The sequence below is a fragment of the Eulemur rufifrons genome, chromosome 29 (assembly GCF_041146395.1).
Source record: "Eulemur rufifrons isolate Redbay chromosome 29, OSU_ERuf_1, whole genome shotgun sequence".
Lineage (NCBI taxonomy): Eukaryota > Metazoa > Chordata > Mammalia > Primates > Lemuridae > Eulemur > Eulemur rufifrons.
In genome coordinates this window covers 98,093,272-98,112,733 of record NC_091011.1, presented here as the reverse complement: position 1 = coordinate 98,112,733, position 19,462 = coordinate 98,093,272, and the positions used below count along the sequence as shown (strand labels likewise).

At 60.0% G+C, this 19,462-nt stretch overlaps 1 protein-coding gene across 3 annotated transcripts in view; it reads right to left on the bottom strand.

Annotated features, from left to right (window-relative positions):
• Positions 1–5,199: 5,199 nt before the first annotated feature.
• The window catches only part of DPP6 (dipeptidyl peptidase like 6), a 643,862-nt gene continuing 629,599 nt past the window's right edge, over positions 5,200–19,462 (bottom strand). For 2 of the 3 annotated variants that reach the window (XM_069462595.1, XM_069462596.1), the window contains 7 exons: positions 16,698–16,892; positions 12,417–12,471; positions 10,792–10,903; positions 9,126–9,184; positions 8,194–8,266; positions 8,016–8,089; positions 5,200–5,346 (listed from right to left, as the gene is read on the bottom strand). In XM_069462595.1, the coding sequence (XP_069318696.1) occupies positions 5,200–5,346; positions 8,016–8,089; positions 8,194–8,266; positions 9,126–9,184; positions 10,792–10,903; positions 12,417–12,471; positions 16,698–16,892 (715 nt within the window). Of the gene's footprint in view, positions 5,347–8,015; positions 8,090–8,193; positions 8,267–9,125; positions 9,185–10,791; positions 10,904–12,416; positions 12,472–16,697; positions 16,893–19,462 lie in introns of those variants that run through there. The other variant, XR_011231801.1, reaches the window with a different exon arrangement.

Sequence of the window (19,462 nt, the reverse complement as noted above, 5' to 3'; positions counted from 1 at the left end):
GTCTTGAAGAAACAGCAATGTCCAGGGCTTTGACGTCCTGGCGATTGGCTACTTAATGACTCTACTACACATAAATGCGCACTGGGATGATGCTCCCTGGGGCCCAGCAGGGTGCGTAGCGGCAGAAACGGGAGGTAAATCTGCAATTACAAACTGGGCTCTGCGCATTGGCGCATCACAAGTCATGTTGTAAGGAGCGTGGACGCTGGTCCGCAGGGCGGCGGGAAGCCTCTGTTTTTATTCTGTGGAGAACAAACCTGGTATCTGGAGGTGAAGGGGCTTTCAAGAGGAGGGACGGGGGCAGGAAGAGCAGTTAGAGCCTCGTCAGAGCCCGGACTGGCAGGCGGGAACATGTCAGAGAATCGGGACAGACCCTTGTCTGGCGAGGTCTGAAATGCGGGTTTTCCAGGGGCTTCTGTGCTGCACTCAGGAATCGTCACCCAGGATTCCATCATCGTGGGGCCAAGCCGTAGCCTTAGGGACACCTGCTCAGGTTTTGTGGGACAGGAAGAGACGACAGGCTCTGATGGAGCTGCAGAATCCAGGGTGGTGCTTCTCAAAGTTGTGTGTGTGCATGTGTGTGCTTGGGTGTGTGACGTATGTGTGCGCCACTCTCTGGGGCCCACGGCCTATTTTCACAAAGTGTCCCAGTAGAACCGACGCACACCCAAGTGTGTGTGCCCCGGCCTGGGAGTTACGACCGGTCCAGCCCTCCTGTTTACGCTCCTCCCTACCCTCGTGCGTCAGCAGAGATCTCCCTCACGCCAGCTCACGTGATGCCCGGTAAGCTGATCAGTGGGAGGTTTCTGGAAGGGACCCCTGACCGGACAAAGATGGGAAGGGTCTGGGGACCTGTCATTTGCTCGGAGTCTGGATCCCGACACCCGCACCCGCTGCGCCTGGCCCCGTGTTGGCCGAGACTATTGGGCTGTGCGCACGGGGGGCCTGCAGAGCCCCCGAGGGAACGTGCTAGACCCTCAACCCAACTCTGCTGGGAGGGGCGGCTGGTTACTGCCGGGGCCTCAAGGACAGGGCTTGCGAACTTGTCATTAACGAAAACACAGCAGGAAATGGGGGTGGGGGGTGAGGTGAGGCTGTGACGCCTTCCTGTGTGCTTCTCGGCAACTCCTGCGCCTTTTCTAGGCTTTGCGTTCCGAGCTGTGGGGCGTCAGTGCCGGAGCAGGTGGAGAGTGGCCGTTTCGGAGCTTGTGGTTTGCAGAAGGGACCCCAGGCAGCCGGGAGCAGCCGCCAGAGGGCTGCCCAGCTAGACCCTGGGACGCCCCAGCAGGTGAGCGGGACCCCACCCTCCTCCTCTTCCCCTGCTCCCCTGGCCCAGTGTCCCCACAGAACCCTCAGCAGCTCTTCTCTGGAAAGAACAACACTCGTTCTCGCTCCAGAATGCCAGCGTGAAAATACAGCCTACCTGTTACGGGGTGAAGGTTGTGTCCTCCAAATCCACTGCTGGAGCCCTGCCCCCTGGGGGACAGTATCGGGAGGTGGGGCCCTCGGGAGGTGACTGGGGTTGGACGAGGTCATGAGGGTGGTGCCCCTGATGGAATTAGTGCCCTCGTGAGAAGAGACATCAGCGAGCTCTCTCTCGCTCCCACCCTGCCCAGTGGATGCACAGTGAGAAGATGCTCGTCTGCAAACCTGGCAAAGAACTCTCCCTGGGAAACCCAATCCGCTGGCTCCGCGAGCTCAGACTTCCGGCCTCCAAACAGAAGTGAGTTCTGCTGTGCAGGCCGCCTGTCTGCGGTGCTCTGTCACTGCAGCTGAGCTGCCCAAGACACCAAAATGAGAGCTTGCTCCGGCAGGGGGTTGGCTACCGCCACTTGCGTTTGGCAGAGACTCCAAGGCCGGCACGGGCGTGGGGCGTCCGTGCTGGAGGGAGGGGAGGCCCAGCTGCGCCCTGGCTGGAGGTGGCACCAGAAGCCGGGTGTCCTGTGAGATCGGTTACGGGCTTGTATTTGAGTTTTCCCAGCTGGTCCTAAGTTGGAAAAGGGCCCCAGATCAGGGGAGCTCGCGGTGACTGCTCAAGTCCCGACCGTTTGGGGCCGGTTGCTGCAGGGCTCAGGGCACAGTTCTACTGTAACTGATGGTCTGGCCCTTGTCCACGGGGCTCCCGTTTGTTCCTCGTGGGAGAACCCTAGGGACTCACAGCCAGGTGCTCTGTAGGAAGGGGCCGGGCAGCCTCTCCGAAAATGTCCCTCTGTGCTCTTGTAACACTGGGGTCTTTAATAGGGGCTCCCCGAAGGCAATCGATCCTGTAAGAAACCATTGCTCTGGGACTGTCCGGCCAGGCAGGCAGGGGAGCAGCACGTTTTCAGGCCAGTGGGGACAGGGGGCCCCTACACACCCGCCTTTGTGAACGCCGTGGCCCACGTCCCCGGAGACACCACAGATGGGCAGCCCAGGTGTCTGGGTGCCGAGGAGTTCAGAGGAGCTGCAGGGGTTCCACAGCCACACAGTTGAAAGTTCATTAGTAAAACATTTCAAAAACTCATTAAAATGGAAATAAAAAATAACACTCGACTGTGTCATACGTGCCCATCTGGAGCACACAGGAAAGGCGGGAAGCTCTGGCCACAGACAAGCCACAGCAGCCGCAGCCACGGGAGGCCTGGGGAGGCCACACGGGAGTGTCCCCCAGCCAGTCTGGAGTTGGGGGAACTGGACTGGTCCCTGGTGGTGGCGGCCTAGGTCTGTCCTCAGGGCCAGGCCTACCTTGTCAGCCCACAGCTGGGGTTCCCAGAGTGGGAAAGTGAGCCTTCAGCAACGCCCTCCCACAAGTCAAGCCCCGCCCGGGAGGAGAGGATTCGAACCAGCAGCAGGAGGATGGGTGGGGGGTTTGCTTCCTGCTGGGCTGAGGCGGGGAGAGGGCCGGGGCTCACGGTGTCTGGGGGAAATGAGTGTGTTGGACTTAGGTGGCCTCCGCGGCTTCTGGGTTTTAGAAAATCTCCTGCTTTTGGTTCTTAATCAACAAGGGTGACAACAGTCAACTAATTCAGCTGGGGTGACTGCATCGATCCCCACCTGAGCCCGCAGCCGCTCGCAGATTTGGACGTGTTTGCTTACTCAGCACCCTGCTTCAGTCCTAGTTCAGTTCAGACACTGAATTAACACCACCACAATAAATGGATGAATTTCCAACAGACGGAGAGATTTCTCTCATGTTTTCTAGTGGGCAATGCTATGGTTTCAACTGAGATCAATTTCTCTCTTTGTGTTAGGGAACAGCTCGTGTCTCTCTCTGCCCTAAAAGTTCCAAGGCACAGCTCAGACTCATTTCTCTGGTGGATTTGGGACTTCGGTGTGTTTCCCTGCTGGCCCTACCCTCTTAACCATCAACACTGCAGCCGTCCCGGTCTTCACCTGACGCACGCCGGGCTCTCGAGGGAATGTATCCGTCCCGGTGGGGCTGGACAAGTTCCTTGAAACCTCCTTGGAGCCTGGCACCCTCCCTGGGGCGAAAGGAGGAGGATGAGCGAGGAAAGAGCAGTCCGAGTGGTAAAATAATGTTTTATTCCACGGGTGAACAAACACTACCATGCCACGTCCCCACTTCCCTCCGACCAGATCTCGTGGCCAGAGCTGGCGTCCCCTCGCAGACCCGGCTGGCTGTGCGGTCGGTCCAGCCCCTGAAACAGCAAAGCACGATCAGTAGCATTGATCGTCCTGTCCGTCAGCACGTACCGCCTTCGACCCTCCCGCGACGGAGGTCTTCCCCTCAACCTGACTGCAACTGACCTTCAGAGCTCGTGTGGATGAAACCAAAACCCCAAACACCAAAAAGCGACATGGACACATCTCCTCTGCCGGCGCGATGTCAAGGACACCCCGGCAGGACCGGGAGCTGGAGAAATCAGTACTGACATTCAGGTTGGCAACAGGCTCAAAAGGAAATGACGGTAAGTGATATATTTCGAACTAGCACTTCTAGAGTCCGGAGGGCCAGCGTCAGCATGCAGGCGCAGCGCAAGGCGCGAGCCGGGGCGGCGGGCGACCGCACAGGTCCCGACACACATCCCTTTCTCTATGTACAACGGCATGAAATATACACGGGGGACCCCAGCTGCACGCGTGGCCACAGTGCGTCTTGCAAGGCCAGCGTAGCACACGGACCTACCGCGGGCAGCGGGGGGCGGGTGGCAGAGCCACCCCGAGACAGGAGAGGGTGCCGGCACATTCCCACACTGACCTTGGGACCCCGGAGACCCGCGCGCACACGACGGGCCCGGGGTGGGGTCAGCGCTTTGTCTTATGTTTTGTAACCAAATGCCACACAGAAAGACGTGGTGCTTGTCAGGAGGACAAGGACGGTTCAGGACGTGTGTGAACGGACAGTGCAGACCTACAGCCAAGCCCCAGCGCAGCGCAGCGGCCACGGCTGCTCACGTACGCTCCCGGCGTGCACACGGCCGGAGGCCCCGCTGGCGTTCGGGATGTCCCCGCAAGTGAGACGACGACCGCGAGGGGCAGCGGCCACTTCTCACCTGGTTCTTCATCCAAACACGCGGAGCCCACACGTCGACTGAAGAAAGGACAGCGAGAAAGAAAACCAGGCAAAGCACAGCAAAACAACCCCGTGACCGGAGACAAGGAAGCGTCAGGTTAAAACCATAGAAAAATACGAATCAATCCTATAAGGTTAACGTTAGCGCAGCTACAGTGAAACTTTGTACAGAAAAGGGTCTGTTTTCTCGGTGTAGCCCCCTACGACGCCGAAGCTCCTAAGGACGGGAAGGCGCGCGGCCTGCGGGCACGGACGCTAAACGATTGTGCTATGACTCGTTCCCGCTGTTCCCGCGGCGCTGCTGTGCGCACGGCGTGACGCTGCGGCGTGACACAGGACCCTGACGCGGAGGGGGCTCGATGCGACTGCGCACGGCTTGGCTCTGGGGGCCGCTTGCTCGCGGCTCAGCGCGGCTGTGGCCCTCCCCGCCAGCGTCCCGGCTGTGTGCCTTGGGGAGGGCCGTGGGACATGCCGGTGGCTCCGGACAGGAGGAGGCCGCCACCGCCGTGGAGTTGTTCTGGGCGCCGTGGAGGGTGACAGCCCCCGGGAAGGGAGCAAAGCCGCCTTCAGTACCGAGACACATGCTGTGGGACGGGGCCCCCCACCCGTCTGCGGGAAGGCGGCGGGGAGACGCCGCAGTCGCCACAGCTGCAGACAGAGCCACGTCTGTGCGGGAGCGGCCGTGCCTAGTCGTCCTCCTCGTCCTCTTTCGTCGTGACTGTGGGCAGTTTGTCCTGAATCCTGAAGCACTCGGCGAAGAAGCCGATGAGGGAGCGGTACAGGTGCTGCTTGAGCGCGGCGCTGTGGAAGTAATGGCTTTCGTCCGGGTAGATCTGCAAGGAAGGCCGGATAAGTCACACAGGTGGCACGGCCTCCCGGGGGCACACGCACGGGGGGCACCCGCCCGCACGCACGGGGACGCACGCACGGGGACGCACGCCCGTACGCACGGGGATGCCCACCCGCACGCACGCACGGGGACGCAGGCCCGTACGCACGGGGACGCACGCACGGGGGCGTCCGCCCGCACGCACGCACGCACGGGGCCGCACACACGGGGACGCATGCCCGTACGCACGGGGGTGCCCGCCCGCCCGCACGCACGCACGGGGACGCACGCCCGGGGCTGCCTGGGTTGGGTTTTAGCAGACGGAGTGGATGTCCTGGGCTTTCCAGCCCGACGTGCCTCTCCCTCCCGGGAGCCCTGCCGGCTGTCCCGGCTGGAGGGCTCCGGAAAGCCCCCAGGGCTGCACTCCTCGCCCCCAGCTGGCCCGTGCCGTGTGGCGCGCACCCGGTGAGGACCGACTGGAAAATCAGGAAGCGCATGGACACTCACAGTCCAGCTCTGCTCGCGGGGTCTGCAACGCGGACTCGCGCTCGGGGCCCCCAGAGGCGCAGCCCGGGCCTGGGGGCGTCAGGTTCCGAGGGCACGGAAGAATCCTGCGCCATCTCGGTAGCCCGTGCGGGGCCCCCGCAGGCACTGAGTCCGCGGCCGTGGCCTGCAGCGCCCGACCCCCGCTTCGCACCCTGGCCCGGCTGACCCTGGACGGGTCCCTGTCCTGGGCCTCCAGGTTTGTCTGGGGGGACGACAGCTGCAGTGGAACCTCGCTCACGTCTGTGAGGACTAAGTGCTGTGACACCCACACAGGGCTCGGGACAAGGCCTGCTGCTCCTACCTGATGCCCAGTGTGGGGACTCGCCCGTCCCCAGCGTGCTGTGACGCGGTCCCGCAAGTGCAGGTTCACCACCAAGTCTGACTCGGGAGTCCGGGTGTGAGTGTGTCAGTGTGTGCATGTGTGACAGTGCATGTGTGTGTGAATGTGTGTCAGTGTATGTGTGTCCAACAGTGCATGTGAGTGTGTCAGTGTGTGGGAGTGTCAGTATGTGCACGTGTGACAGTGCATGTGTGTGTCTGTGTGTGTGTGCGTGCCTGTAAGTGTGTGTGTGTCAGTGTGAGTGTGCCTGTGTGTGTGTGTCAGTATGTGTGTCAGTGTGTGTGTCAGTGAGTGTGTGTGCGTGTGAGTCAGTGTGTGCATGTGTGACAGTGCATGTGTGTATGTGTGTCAGAGTGTGTGTGTCCAACAGTGCATGTGAGTGTGTCTGTGTGGGAGTGTCAGTATGTGCACGTGTGACAGTGCATGTGTGTCAGTGTGTGCATGTGTGACAGTGCATGTGTGTGTGAATGTGTGTCAGTGTATGTGTGTCAGTGTGTGTCCAACAGTGCATGTGAGTGTGTCAGTGTGTGCATGTGTGACAGTGCATGTGTGTGTGAATGTGTGTCAGTGTATGTGTGTCCAACAGTGCATGTGAGTGTGTCTGTGTGGGAGTGTCAGTATGTGCACGTGTGACAGTGTGTGTGTGTGTGTGCGCACGACAGTGCATGTGTGTCAGTGTGTGTGCCTGTAAGTGTGTGTGTGTCAGTATGTGTGTCAGTGAGTGTGTGTGCGTGTGAGTGTGTGGGCTGGGCATGGCCACGGATTCCTGGCGTGTCTGTTAGGATGTCCGCTGTCCCCCACACGCAGTGGCACTGAGCGGGTCCCTTGCTGACGCCAGAGGAGCCGGCTGGTGCGGGCTGTGCAGCGCCCGCAGATGACACTCAGCCATGTGTCTTGGGGCGGTCAGCACACAGAGCTCGGCCTGTGGTCTCCCCGGCCATGTCGTGCGTGTGAAATGACTGAACGGTCCAGGACGAGGCCAGGCTTACCGTGAAGAAGTCAGAACGTTTTCCAGAAGGAAAGCCAGACGTGATACAGCCAAGCCCTGCTGTGCCGTGGTCAGCACTGGGCCACACTCCCTTCTGGACGCTCCCAACTGGCCCGGCCGCATGTGGCCCTGCTCAGGCCGGATGGGCGGGGACGGGGCCGGCAGCGGCCAGCCCAGGGCGGGAGCTCTCAGAGGGGGATGGGGTGCCTGCCATTTGTCATCGGGGACCCATGTATCTCTGGACCTGAAAAGACCATCGGGCCACACTTGTTTCACCAAAGGAACAGAGGGCAGGAAGGAAACTGCAGAAGGTTCCAGAAGCAGCCCTGTGCATTGCTGGGAAGAGCCTAGGCTTGTGTTGCTGGGTTAGCGCGTGACGCCAGCGAGGACAGGCCGTGGGTTCAGTCCCGGGGAGGGCACCGCTCTCTCACTACCGCCCAGACACGGCTGGTGCGGGGACATCAGGCCACTGCTCAGTAACATGTGGCCCTGTCCAGAAGGACATCGGTGCGGGAACACCGCCAATCACACCGTCGGGCCGTGTGGGCGCCGGCCTGGTGGGAGTGGGGAGGTGGGAGCGGGTGCTCTGAAGGGTTTTAACGCAGCCTCAGTCAGCGGCCGGCTGTCCTCCCGTGGAAGAAGAGGTTCAGCACGTGCTGACCTGCTGGCCCGCCGTGCCCCTGCCACCCTGCCTCGCCCCTGCCACCCCAGCGCAGGCTGCGGCGGGCTGTCCCCAACCCACAGTGCTTTCCCCGCGACAAGGCGCGTGGCGGGGGAGCAGGCGATGTGTGTGCCGTACCTGCAGGCTGTAGTTAGACTTTCCCCGAATTAGCTGTGTGATCAGTTCTGCTGTGTGCTGGAAATGGATTTTTTCTGTTAAAAAAAAAAAAAAAAGAAGGTGTTTGTCAAGACACGCAGTGCCGTCGAGGGAGATGCTTTTACTAGACACGCAGGGAATGCACGTCCTCAGTCCTTACCGTCGGCGGTGGCGTGAATGATCAGAAACTGCTGCTCCTCCAGCGCAGAGACGCGATGGGCCACCTTGGTCATCTGCACACAGGCAAGGGGACAGGGTTAGTGGGCCGCAGGGCAGGGACTGGCGTTTCCGCTGGAAACTGACCGAGGGAAGTGAGTCGTTCAGGAGAACCGGGATGCTGTACACCCACGAGGATTCGCACAGCAGGGCCCGGCAGTTGGCTCCCCTGCGTCGGCTCCCCCCCTGCGTCGGCTCCCCCCCTGCGTCGGCTCCCCCCCTGCGTCGGCTCCCCCTGCGCCAGCTCCTTGCGGGAAGAGGAGGGGTGGAAGGGAGCAAGGGAGGAGGGGAAAGAGTCTTCTCCAACTCCAGGTGGCCTCAGAGGCCCTCGCTCCTGCTGGAGCCCCGGGCGGGCTGAAAGCCTTTGGCACTCGGAGTTTCCACCTTGAAGACGCAGTCCTGCCCCGCATGAGCGCGCCGGCCTCCCGCCCCACGCATGGCTCGGGGACTGCGTCTGACGGCCACACGGAGCCATCTGGTGGCTCCGACTCAGGAGGTGGCATCAGAGAGGAGGTAGCATCAGAGGTGTTGTCTGTTCCGCAGTCAATGGCTGCTTCTCCCAAAACGGCACCAGCCGTGGGCGCAGGGAGGGCCGGGGCTCGGCCACCTGCAGTGTCCCATGGACGCAGCCCTAAGTCCTGTGTGGGGACTCGGACCAAGAGGCCCCACCTGCCTCGCTTCATGGTCTGCTGGGGAGACGGATTTGGGGCTTTCTCTGAGTGGGCTTTGATGGGGGGGCAGGGAGGGCCTGGATCCGGGGGTGGGCGTGGGGACAGTTGGCCGGGGCCAGAGGGGTGGGCCATAGGAGTTGGAGCAGGGGTTGACTGATGTCACCAAATGCCCCATCTTGCCACACGGCGGTTGTGCCCAACATACCTCATACGCTCTGTTGTCCAGTCCATGGAGGCCCAAGTACCTCTCGGAGAAGGCAGATGCTGGACAGAAGCAGAGGGAGGGAGGTCACCTCCTGGCCACGGGCCCTGTGGGTGCAGCACCCAGACCCCAGGACGCGGCCGGGGCGCGGGGCAGCCTTGCTGCACGTGCGTGGTGAAAGCTGGTTTTGTGAAAACACCGTCTGAATCTCTCGGGTCTTTACAGGGGTGATCAGTCCGACGGCAACGTTAAAACGGGTTAGTGTCGGTGGTTGGATTTTTATGAGTACGGCAACACCTTCGTTAAGCGAAATCTACACAAACAGGGCGACCCCTACTTCAAGTTAGCATCAAGGAAAGGGAACAAGCAGTACAAGGGCAACTTTCCTTCAGGATTTGCTTAGTGTTTAGAAAGTCCGGGTGTGTCCCTGTTCCGTCCCAGACCCTGGCTCCAGGCCCTGCCGGAGGATGAGGAAGGTGGCGCTCCTGGGCTGCCCTCCGGGAACGTCAGGGACGAACGATCCCTACACAGGGACACGGGGTTCCAGGGAGAGCCCAGGTGACCCATCGGGACACAGTGGTGGAAGTTATGTGCATTCAAATCAGGTGGATTTGAAACAGCATGATTAAAAAATTAAGAAAGTCTCACTGAATTTGAAAAATGCCACACGTACTCCGATGGGAAAAGGACTCTTAAATTATTCAAATTTTGAACAGGAGAGCTCCCGTACAGCTGTGGGTTGAGTCTGCACTGGAAAGAGCCCGTCTTTGTGAGAACTGTGGCTGCCAGAGGGTGCTGGCCCCACGGGGGTCCCTGCCTTGCTGCGGGCGGGGGAGGGTGGCAGGGCAGGTGGTCCTCTGTCCTCCGTCGTCCCAGCCGAGGGGAGCAGGGGCTTCCAGCAGGACTCTGGCAGGCCAGTGGCTAGAGACCCCACCCCGTCAGCACCGCTCAGCCCTCACCGAGCACAGTGCTCACAGCCATGTTCAAGACCTCTCTGCGCTTTCTAAACGGGAGTTCAGGTCATAGGGCCACTCCCATTCAGAGACAGCCTGGGTGACCAGAGGAGAATGCTGGGGGCCTGGATCCCCAAACACTGGCAGTAAAGCCCGTCTAAGCCTGGGCGGAGTCTCGCTCCCACAGCTGGTGGCCTCCTCTCCATGGGGTCCCCACAGCGGGTCACCCTGACCCCGGCCCCCGTCTCTGGTTCCCGCCATGGAAAGCCTCGCGGTCCAGGACAGGTGCAGGCCGGTGCTGTCTGTGCGGCCAGGGGGTCGGCAGCAACTCTCTCAGCCACCCGGCCTGGCTCAACACCTGCCGCCAAATGAGACGCGGGCCCCGGCCCAGACTCCGGGAGCGAGGAGGAAGGGCGGCCGGCGGCCACGGCTGCGGCACACGGCACACGGCACACCTCCTTACTGACGCCGCTCCCGCCAGCTGCCCGCCAGCCCTGCGTCAGACGCCCGTCCCGTGTGCTGCAGGTGGTTTCCGGGCATCGGGGCACTGACCACTCCATTCGAAACACAGGCCTGAGACCCTCCCCTGCCCTCCCAGGTTCCTCCTGTGAGCTGTCACCAGCCACACCACCAGGGTTGGCTTATGATGGCCTGGGGCGCCTGGGGTTGGGGGCTGACTGCGGCAGGGGAGGCCGCGGGCCACGCGGGGCCTTTACCGTAGAGTTTGAAGTCGGTTATCGGAGAGAGGGCAGCGCCGCAGGTGAAGGTCGGCCTCTGGTTCTCGCCCTTCGCCGGGAGGATGGAGGTGCTCAGGTACCCGCCGTAGTCCTGCGACAGGGACAGGAGGGGGCACCGTCAGCCCCTCAGCACCCGTGTCTACCGAGTTTCGAGTTTCTTTTTTTAAATTTTCACTTTACAAATTGTTTAAGGGCGGCAACAAGAGCTGACAAGCAAAGGCCTTTCCAACTCAATACTGTGTGACGCGAGTCCTCCCCCTCCTGGGCCTCCAAGTCAGGGACGTGAAGATGACACGGGCGGTGTCATGGTGCTGTTTGGGAGAGGCGTGAGCATCCACTTAGGCAGAGTGGCGGGACTGGGATGATAGCAGGGAGCCCGGACACTCTCCCTGCACGGTCTCGGGGACGGAGGTGTGTGAGCTGCGTGCGCACCGTGCCGGGTCCCTTTCTGTGCAGCGGCCCTGGCTGCCTGCACCGCTAAGCCCGCCACTCGCTGAGAAAGCCTTAGAACTGCCAAACGACTCCCGCCGCCTCTGCGGTCCATCATCACAGGTCCCGAGTGGGCGGGGCTGTGTTTAAGGCACAGGACGGGAGCCCGCGCGCCCTCAGGGGTGGCGTCGCTGTGCACCTGGGGCAGCGTGGAGACTGCACAGAGATGGCCACGTGCGATGGGTGTTGACACCCAAAGTTACACCTGTCAATGGTCCCTCTGGCTCAGCCTCCTGGAACGTGCCTCTAGGACTCTGTGCCAGGCTCTGGTCTGTCCCTGAACCAAGCAGAGAAGCCACCAGCCCTCCCTGCCGCCCTCACTCCTGGCAGGTGAGGAGGAGGCTGTGGGGAGGCTCCCACGGCCATCCTGGGACCGGCCCCTCGGCAGTGCAGGTCCCCAGTGCTCACTGCTCCCATCCCACGCCGGGCTCTGAGGTGTCGGAGGTGACAAGATCGGATGATGACCTGTCCACGCATTCACCTGGGGGGTCGAGGCATCCTCTGGGAGCCCGTGCTGTGCCCCTCCCTCTGTGCTCTGGCCTTCTCCAGACCCCGCTGTCTCACGGGAATGGGGGCTCGCGTGCCGGGGCAGTAGCCAGTGCCCCCAGGATGAACTCCCCACCGGGGGCCTCCATGACAGCCCGGCCACCCCAGGCCACGGGGCAGAAGCCCCTCTGGTTTGACAGTTCGGTGGAGACGCCCCGCGCCCTTCCCTCCCCCTAAGTGAACGTGGTTATTCACGCACTCACTGCACACGCAGTATCCGGAAACAGAGTCCTGTCCCCACCTTTCCTGGGCCGCCACACCGAGAACGGCCGCGGGCTCACGGGAGAAAGTGTTAATAATTGGGGACCTGATCGAGCTCTCCAACAAGGACCTGGCTTCTTTTCTCTTTCCTTCTAGATAACGTAAAAGAAACTTTGATAACTGAGCTGATCAAATGAAAGCTCCCATTGCTGGAATCACTAAGCAACCAGCCTCTCACTCTTAAAAAAATAATTACGTGTGCACGACCAGACCCGGGACGTTCCCATAAATCAGGATCGGGCCCGGGTGACGATGCAGTCTCATGCTTTCCAACACGGGTGTTGGGAAAACAGGCAGCACGGACTCACCTTCCCGAACACGGCCACGCGGGTTCTGTCGATGTACTGCTCCTTCAGCAGCGCCCTGCGAGGGGGAGAGGGGGGTCAGTCGGTGGTGCCTTGTCTCCCTGCGGCCCAGGGCCATGTTTTCCAGCCATGTCACGTATGAAAACTCCTTTTCAGATAAAAAGCAATCTTGGAACTCTAATGTGTAACTGTTCGTTGCTTTTATCTACTTAGTGCGACGTCGGTATGTTCACGTGAAGCGCTCACAGCGCCCTGCCACGACCTCTGCTGGACTTGCAGGAACACAGCGCTTACCTGCGGAGAGCGCTTAGCACAACGCAGCAGAGCCCGGCTGGAGACTCAGCCCCCACCTGGGTCCCCACCCTCCTGCGGCTGCCTGTCCTCCACTCGGAACCCCGAGACGCCCAAGCACCCCGGGCTCTGGGATGGTCCTCCGGAGTCCGCAGGTTCGAGTCCAGCCCGTGGGCTCCCACCCCACCTGCAGTGCCCACTGTCCCAGCTCTGCAGCAGGACTCTGTCTTGCCCGTTTGCCCACAGAATCATTCCTTCCCTGGGCTTCCTGTTGCTGCCCTGCCTTGGAGGCCACCAGCTCTGAGCTCTGGGGGGTGTTGCCGGGGCCCTGCCCAGCACGGTCCCTTGTCCCACAAAGTGGCGGAGTCCTCCTGGCTTTTGGACCCCAATCAGCCGCAGGAGCCCTGCTGCCTGCTGGCTTTCTAGATAGAAATTATGGTCTGTCTAGATTTTATGTCTAGCCGAACTATAGCACCAAGTGTGAGGATAGAATAAAGACATTTTTAGGCAAGGGGAGAAAATGTAATTATTTTATCAACCCTCTTAAGTTCTTAACTGAGACACTCTCCTGAAAACAAGAGAAAAACCAGCAGAAGTTTGCTGACGCCTGCTGTACCCATCACGCCGGGAGGCCTCGTTCCAGAGCATTTCTCGCAAGGCGAGTGGCGCAGGGCCCTGCTTAAGTAGTATTGTATCGAAGAGTAATAAATCTTAGCACAGTGACAAGACAAAGGTGACAGCAGTTCCAGTCTTTTTTTTTTTTTTTGAGACAGAGTCTCACTCTGTTGCCCAGGCTAGAGTGAGTGCCGTGGCGTCAGCCTAGCTCACAGCAACCTCAAATTCCTGAGCTCAAGCGATCCTCCTGCCTCAGCCTCCCGAGTAGCTGGGACTACAGGCATGCACCACCATGCCCGGCTAATTTTTTCTATATATATTTTTAGCTGTCCATATAATTTCTTTCTATTTTTAGTAGAGATGGGGTCTCGCTCTTGCTCAGGCTGGTAGTTCCAGTCTTTTAAAAGGTAGGAAACTGTGGGAAGGGGTAAAATCTGTCCCCAGATCCCTGTGGCGCTTGCTGGCACCGTCCCCGGCGAGGAAGGACCTGTGTCCACCCCAGGCAGACGGACGCAGCCCGGTCTCCAGTGTCTTCCACTCAGCCATCCTCGGTATTGTGGGGAGAAATATTTTGGTTCCCTTTAGCAGACGTATAAAAGGATGAATAAATAAAAAGGAGGACATACGTCTGTTGTTCCCAATCACGTGACCGAGGGGGTGTGTGCACTCAGTGTGCACACAGGACCCCAAAAGGAAAACGAAGAAAACCCCAAGTTACGCCCAGAGACAGGCTCCCAAATGGAGCAGAAGGGGGAGCGTGTAGCTCAACATACAAAATCGGACTCAATCCATGATCAGTATGTTTGCGCATCTGGAAAAAATACTAATAGGAATATGCCTGGCACAAGGAAACAGTGGGGAAATATTACGAGTGGGTGCATAGAATTGACTCAGGAAAAGACAAAGCAACGCTTCAAGGAGAAATTAAAAGATGCAGAGGGGAGCAGAGCATCACAGGACGCTACCTGGCTCTGCAGGGAACAACATTTAATCGGGATTCTGTGTCCCCGACTATTGCTTTAACCCCACATTTGACATGCCTGCTACCAAAGAAGTCAACAGTTGAGAAACAGGAAGAAACGACAACTGGACTCAAAAATACAGAGGAAAATACTTGACAAAATAGCTAATGGGGGTGAAGGTGGTGGGAGCGGGACTGGGCGGGGGAGACCGGAGCAGGGCAAGGGGGTCTGTTGTCATCGTCAAGCGTTTGTCGTGGTCGGATTGTGTCCCCGCAAAGACTTGCTGAAGTCCTAACTCCAGCACCTCAGAATGGGACGTGTGTGGGAACAGGGCCACTGCAGGTGTGATCAGCTCAGGCTGGGTGAGGTCACACTGGAGGAAAGAGACGCGGGAGAGTGCGGTGTGAGCACGGCACTGCAGTGACGCGTCCACAGCCCGGGGACGCCAGAGGCTGGAGGGGCGAGAGGGAGCCTCCCCAACAGCTTTCAGAGGGAACATGGCCCTGCCACACCTTGGCTTTGGTGTCCTACTGCTAGAGAACTAGTACTTTTGCTTTTTGAGAACATTGTGCAGCATCATGGAATAGCCCGGAAGCTTTCAAATAACGTCTGCCGGGCTCGGGACTTGGGGGCAGGTGCACACGCACACCCCCAGGAAACCCGCCGCGGACGTGGCAGCATGGCCACTTATGTGCAACAGCCAACGCGTTTCTCCAAGCTCCTGGATTTCCCCCATGGCTCCGATCCCTGGCTGAGGCCACCTGGGGCCGCTGGCCGGAAGGGCCTGGCACCGTCAGCTCTTTTCAAGATTGATCTACCTGCTCCCACGAAGACTCCGCCCCACGGCCTGGCCAGACGTCCCCACCACACTCGCTGGGGGATCTACGCGGTGGCCCCTGGAGACCATGGAGCTTGGAGTGAGCCAGGTGCGCGGTGAAGGTCTTGGACTCCGTTCCAAACTGTGAAACTTCTCGTATTTTCGTTCTCAGCCCTGCTGCCAAGTCAGCAGGCAGCCTCGGTCTCTGGCAACCTCTTCATCTAATTACCCGACGACTCTCACTTTCTGGTCTAAGCACCATAAATCTCACTGAAGATCCTCATTTGGAAGGTAATCTGGAGTCTTCCAAGGATAGTTGATTTTTCTAATATCAAATATTTTATTATCTTGCAGCTATATTTTCACTAACAGAGCAAATCCTGTGGGATGCATTTTTCCTAGTGGACAGTGGAACCCCAAGGTCCCACTCAAGTCATGGCGCACTTTCCATTATCGGGGACGGTCTGAGGCACAGCAGGAGCCGAACCGGAATGGGCCAGGGCATCCTCTTCCTCGAGCGCGCCGAGCTCAGTTCCAGGCAGGGCTGCGGCGGGGCCGAGCAGGGACTTGGAACGGCAGCGCGGCTCCAGCCCCAGGAGTGTGTGTGGTGGGCAGGCAGGATGAGCTGTGAGACCTAGGTGGCCACGATGATGTGTAAACAGGGTGCGTCCGTTCAGTCTGTCCTCAGACAGCCGCTGCTGAGCAGTGGAGACGCAGCAGGCACAGAGGACCCTCGCCCTGAGCGGGGCTGGGACAGGTGGGAAGCGTGGAGAAGGGCGGCCATGGAGAAGACTTGGGGACAACAGGGCCGCGAGTGAGCACGGAGTGTCTGGGGGCCACAGGAGCCTACGGCGGGAGCACAGTGTGGGTGTCTGCATGCTGTGGGGCCCCCACCTCTCCTCCAAGGGAACCTGCTTCAGGGCTGTCCGTGACAAGGACAAGGACGGCCATCGACACCAAGGGAGCCTGTTCCCTGCCCTCCTCGTCCTGCCAGGGGCCTGAGTCTGTGGCGCTGGTCGGACTGTTCTTGCAACATCTCTTGGGGTGAAGTCGGGTTTAGCTCTGCCGTCCTGTGCCCTGAGACCGTGAAAACTGTCCTTTCTACGGACTGAGGCTGAAGACAGCGGTGGCCTGGCGCTGGTGCTTGATGTCTTTTTTTATTTCCAGTGCAATAAAATTCAATAAATAATTCTGAGCATCTGCCCCTTGGTGCTAAGCCGCCTTCTGTTCTCTGTGGCGCTTGGTGGGTCTTGCTGACGCAGTGACAGGGACGTGAAGGAATGACAAGGATGGGGGAGGGCATTTCGGACCCACGGCTGCAGGTGCTCCGGCGCCTCCTCCCAGTGACGAGGGCGGCGCACCTGCACGGACTGTGCCCGCGTCAGGGACCAGCACGCGCGGCTGGGCACACCCGGCCCACAGTGGCTGCCTCTGGCCCCCGTTTCAGTCATCTCAGCAGTAATCTACCCAGGAGACCGTCTGTGGGAGAAGATTCCTAACGGTTGCCCCGTGGAGTCTGTTTAGCGCAAGCCGGCTGCCTGCACGACGTGGGCAGGGACGGAGAGCACCCACGCCCTCCCGCCCTCGACCCCCGCTCACCGCACGGCCTCTGTCTGGTCCTCCTCCTCCAGGGAGCCCAGCCGCCGTCTCACTTCGTGCAGGAGCTTGGTCCCCTGGAAGCCGCTGCCGCGGCCGTCGCACCTGACCAGCATGGCCTCCTGGGTGCTCACCAGCGCCGTCTCCCAGCTCACCTCGAACCGCTCGGCCACGCTCTGGCTGCCCGGGGTGCCGTCCCTGGGAAGACAGGCCAAGCCTCAGCGCACTGGCACCGGCGCCACGGCGGTGACTCTCTTCTCAGGGACTCTGTCCTTCGCCCCGACCCCATGCCCTGATTCTGTTGCCCGGGGCTGCGTGCCAGGGTTTGCCCACCCCGTGGGCGAGGAGGGAAGTGGGGGCTCAGAGCGCCTCGGCACCCGCCACCCCCAGACACACTGGCGCCTCGAAGCAGCCATCAAAGGGCATTTATTTGGTGAGGGGAACAATAACGCCTCCAGCTTCTCCTTTTGGGAGCTTCCCTCTATCAAGACTGTGCTGTCCTTCCTGTCCCAGACACCTCGGCCACCCTCAGCACCCACCACACAAGTGACAAGAATGTGTCGACTCTTTAGCGCATCCCTGCTTGGAAGAAACGATCCGCCTGTTGTCTAAGCAGAAACTCCACACCTGCTGCGGAGGCAGCCCCCCTCTCCCCCCCTACCGTCTCCTGGGCAACCGGGTGAGCTGCCTGCCCACCCTGTCCCGCTGCTCCTGCAGGGCCTGGGGCAGCATTTACACCATGGCTATGGACCATCGCTACAAACAGGACCCGTTTTCAACTTGGGAACTGGTCGTTTAAGCATTTACCAGCACACTAATGTGTATCTGGGAGGTTTTTAAATGTTTTCCCTTTTGGTGGGAAAGGATGACAGGGGAGAAAGCCAGCGCCAGGGCCAGCCTGTCTCCCAGGAACCGCCACAGACGGCAGCGCCCCCTCTGAGAGTGGACCCTCTTCTCCAGGGAGATGACAGCTCCAACCGCCGGCCACTGCGCCTTCTGCCAAGGCCCGAGGGAGTGCGGGGAGGTGTGGGGTGTGGGGCAGGAGGTGTGGGGTGCGGGGCAGGGAGGTGTGGGGCGCAGGCAGGGAGGTGTGGGGCGCAGGCAGGGAGGTGTGGGGCGCAGGCAGGGAGGTGTGGGGCGCAGGCAGGGAGGTGTGGGGTGCAGGGCAGGAGGTGTGGGGTGCAGGCAGGGAGGTGTGGGGTGTGGGGTGGAAGGAGGAAGACGGCTGAGTGGTGCATTTGGGGGCTACATGTTTAAGGAGCCTGCTCACGTCATGATGTTGCTCTGTGTCAAGCGTGTGTTCGGGTTTTTTTGGATTATTTTTTTGTTGTTGTTCAAAGCAGGCGCTGCCTGGCATAGTTTGTTTGGAGTCTGGGGTCTCCAAATCCCCCTGCTATCACATTTGAAATGTACGCAGAGCAGCAAGCGGCACACGGGGCGGTCCCTGCAGGCCCTGCCTGACCCGGGGTAGCCCAGGCCACCTTGACCTGGACCTTCCACTTTCACCTCTGAGCCAAAAGCGAATCTCTTTGTACACAGAGAAGCTTTTTGAGATTCCCTTTCAGATTGCCGAGGAAACCAGTGTATGGGGGGAAAAGCTGGTTCTGAAGTCATTAGCATCTTTGAGAAAGTGGTGAAAATCCAGGTTAGCAGGGGGGAGGGAGGCAGGGCAGGAAACGTGTGTGTGTGTGTGTGTGTGTGTGTGTGGAGGGGACGTGTGTGCGTGCATGTGTGTGTAGGTGCTCGTGTGTGTGGAGGGGACGTGGGTGTGTGTGTGCACGTGTGTGCGTGTGCATGTGTGTGTGTGTGGTTGCTGATAAAGTGTTAAACCCGTCCAGATAACGAGGTAACTGGGTTAATTGCCAAATGGAATCAGATATTAGAGTCTGTGCCCGGGGCCTCTTTATAATGAAGGCTTTTGCTACTTAGGGACCCAGCCTCAGGAGGGAGCAGGGCAAGGCCATCGGGGTTAATCAGAGCTCCAAGAGTGACTGGCCTCACTCAGGGGTCCCCGCCCTGCTGTCCCTCACACACCCCAGTGCAGCCTCTGCTCCAGCCCGGCCCCTTCCAGGAACATCCGGGAGACTGGCCCTGCGGGTCTGAGGCTCTCCTGCCTCGTGGTCTTGAAACAACAGCCCGCGAGGTGAATAAGGACGTTGGCTCAGTCGTCCAGGTGGTGTCCTCTCCAAAGTGCCCCCGCATCAGAGTGAGGACAAGTGGACCCTCCTCCACACTCAGGGCTACTGGGTGGCATTTGGAGGACCCTGGAGAGGGCACAGCCAGGCTCCCAGCAAGCGAAGTTCCCCAGTCAGACTCAACACCCTCAGCGTGTTTACAGAGCACTTAGAAAGCTGTTCTCAGATCTGAACCAGAGGGCTTGTTAATTAACATAAGGAAGAGCAGAAATAATTCTTTACTGGCAAAGGAATGGTGTTCAGGGCAGTAGCTGGAAATGCGGGTCAGGCTTCTGTTCAGGTCAGATGCCATGAGGCGTGCAGGGTCCCTGGTTAGCCACCCCATGTCTCTGTGACTTGTGACCTGTCCCCTGCCTGCCTCAGGGAGGGCCTGGCATGCAAGACGTCATCTGACCTCCTGCATCGGTTTTCTCGACTACGGTGGGTGAGCCGAGGGGCTCGCTGCAGTAGCAGGCCACCCTGGGCAGACTAGGAGGGGCTGCAGCGCACCCCCTTTCCTCCAACCTCGAGGGTCTACAAGAGTCACAAAAAGAATCTGACATTTGCTGATGGGCTAAACTGTTTTAAGCTTTT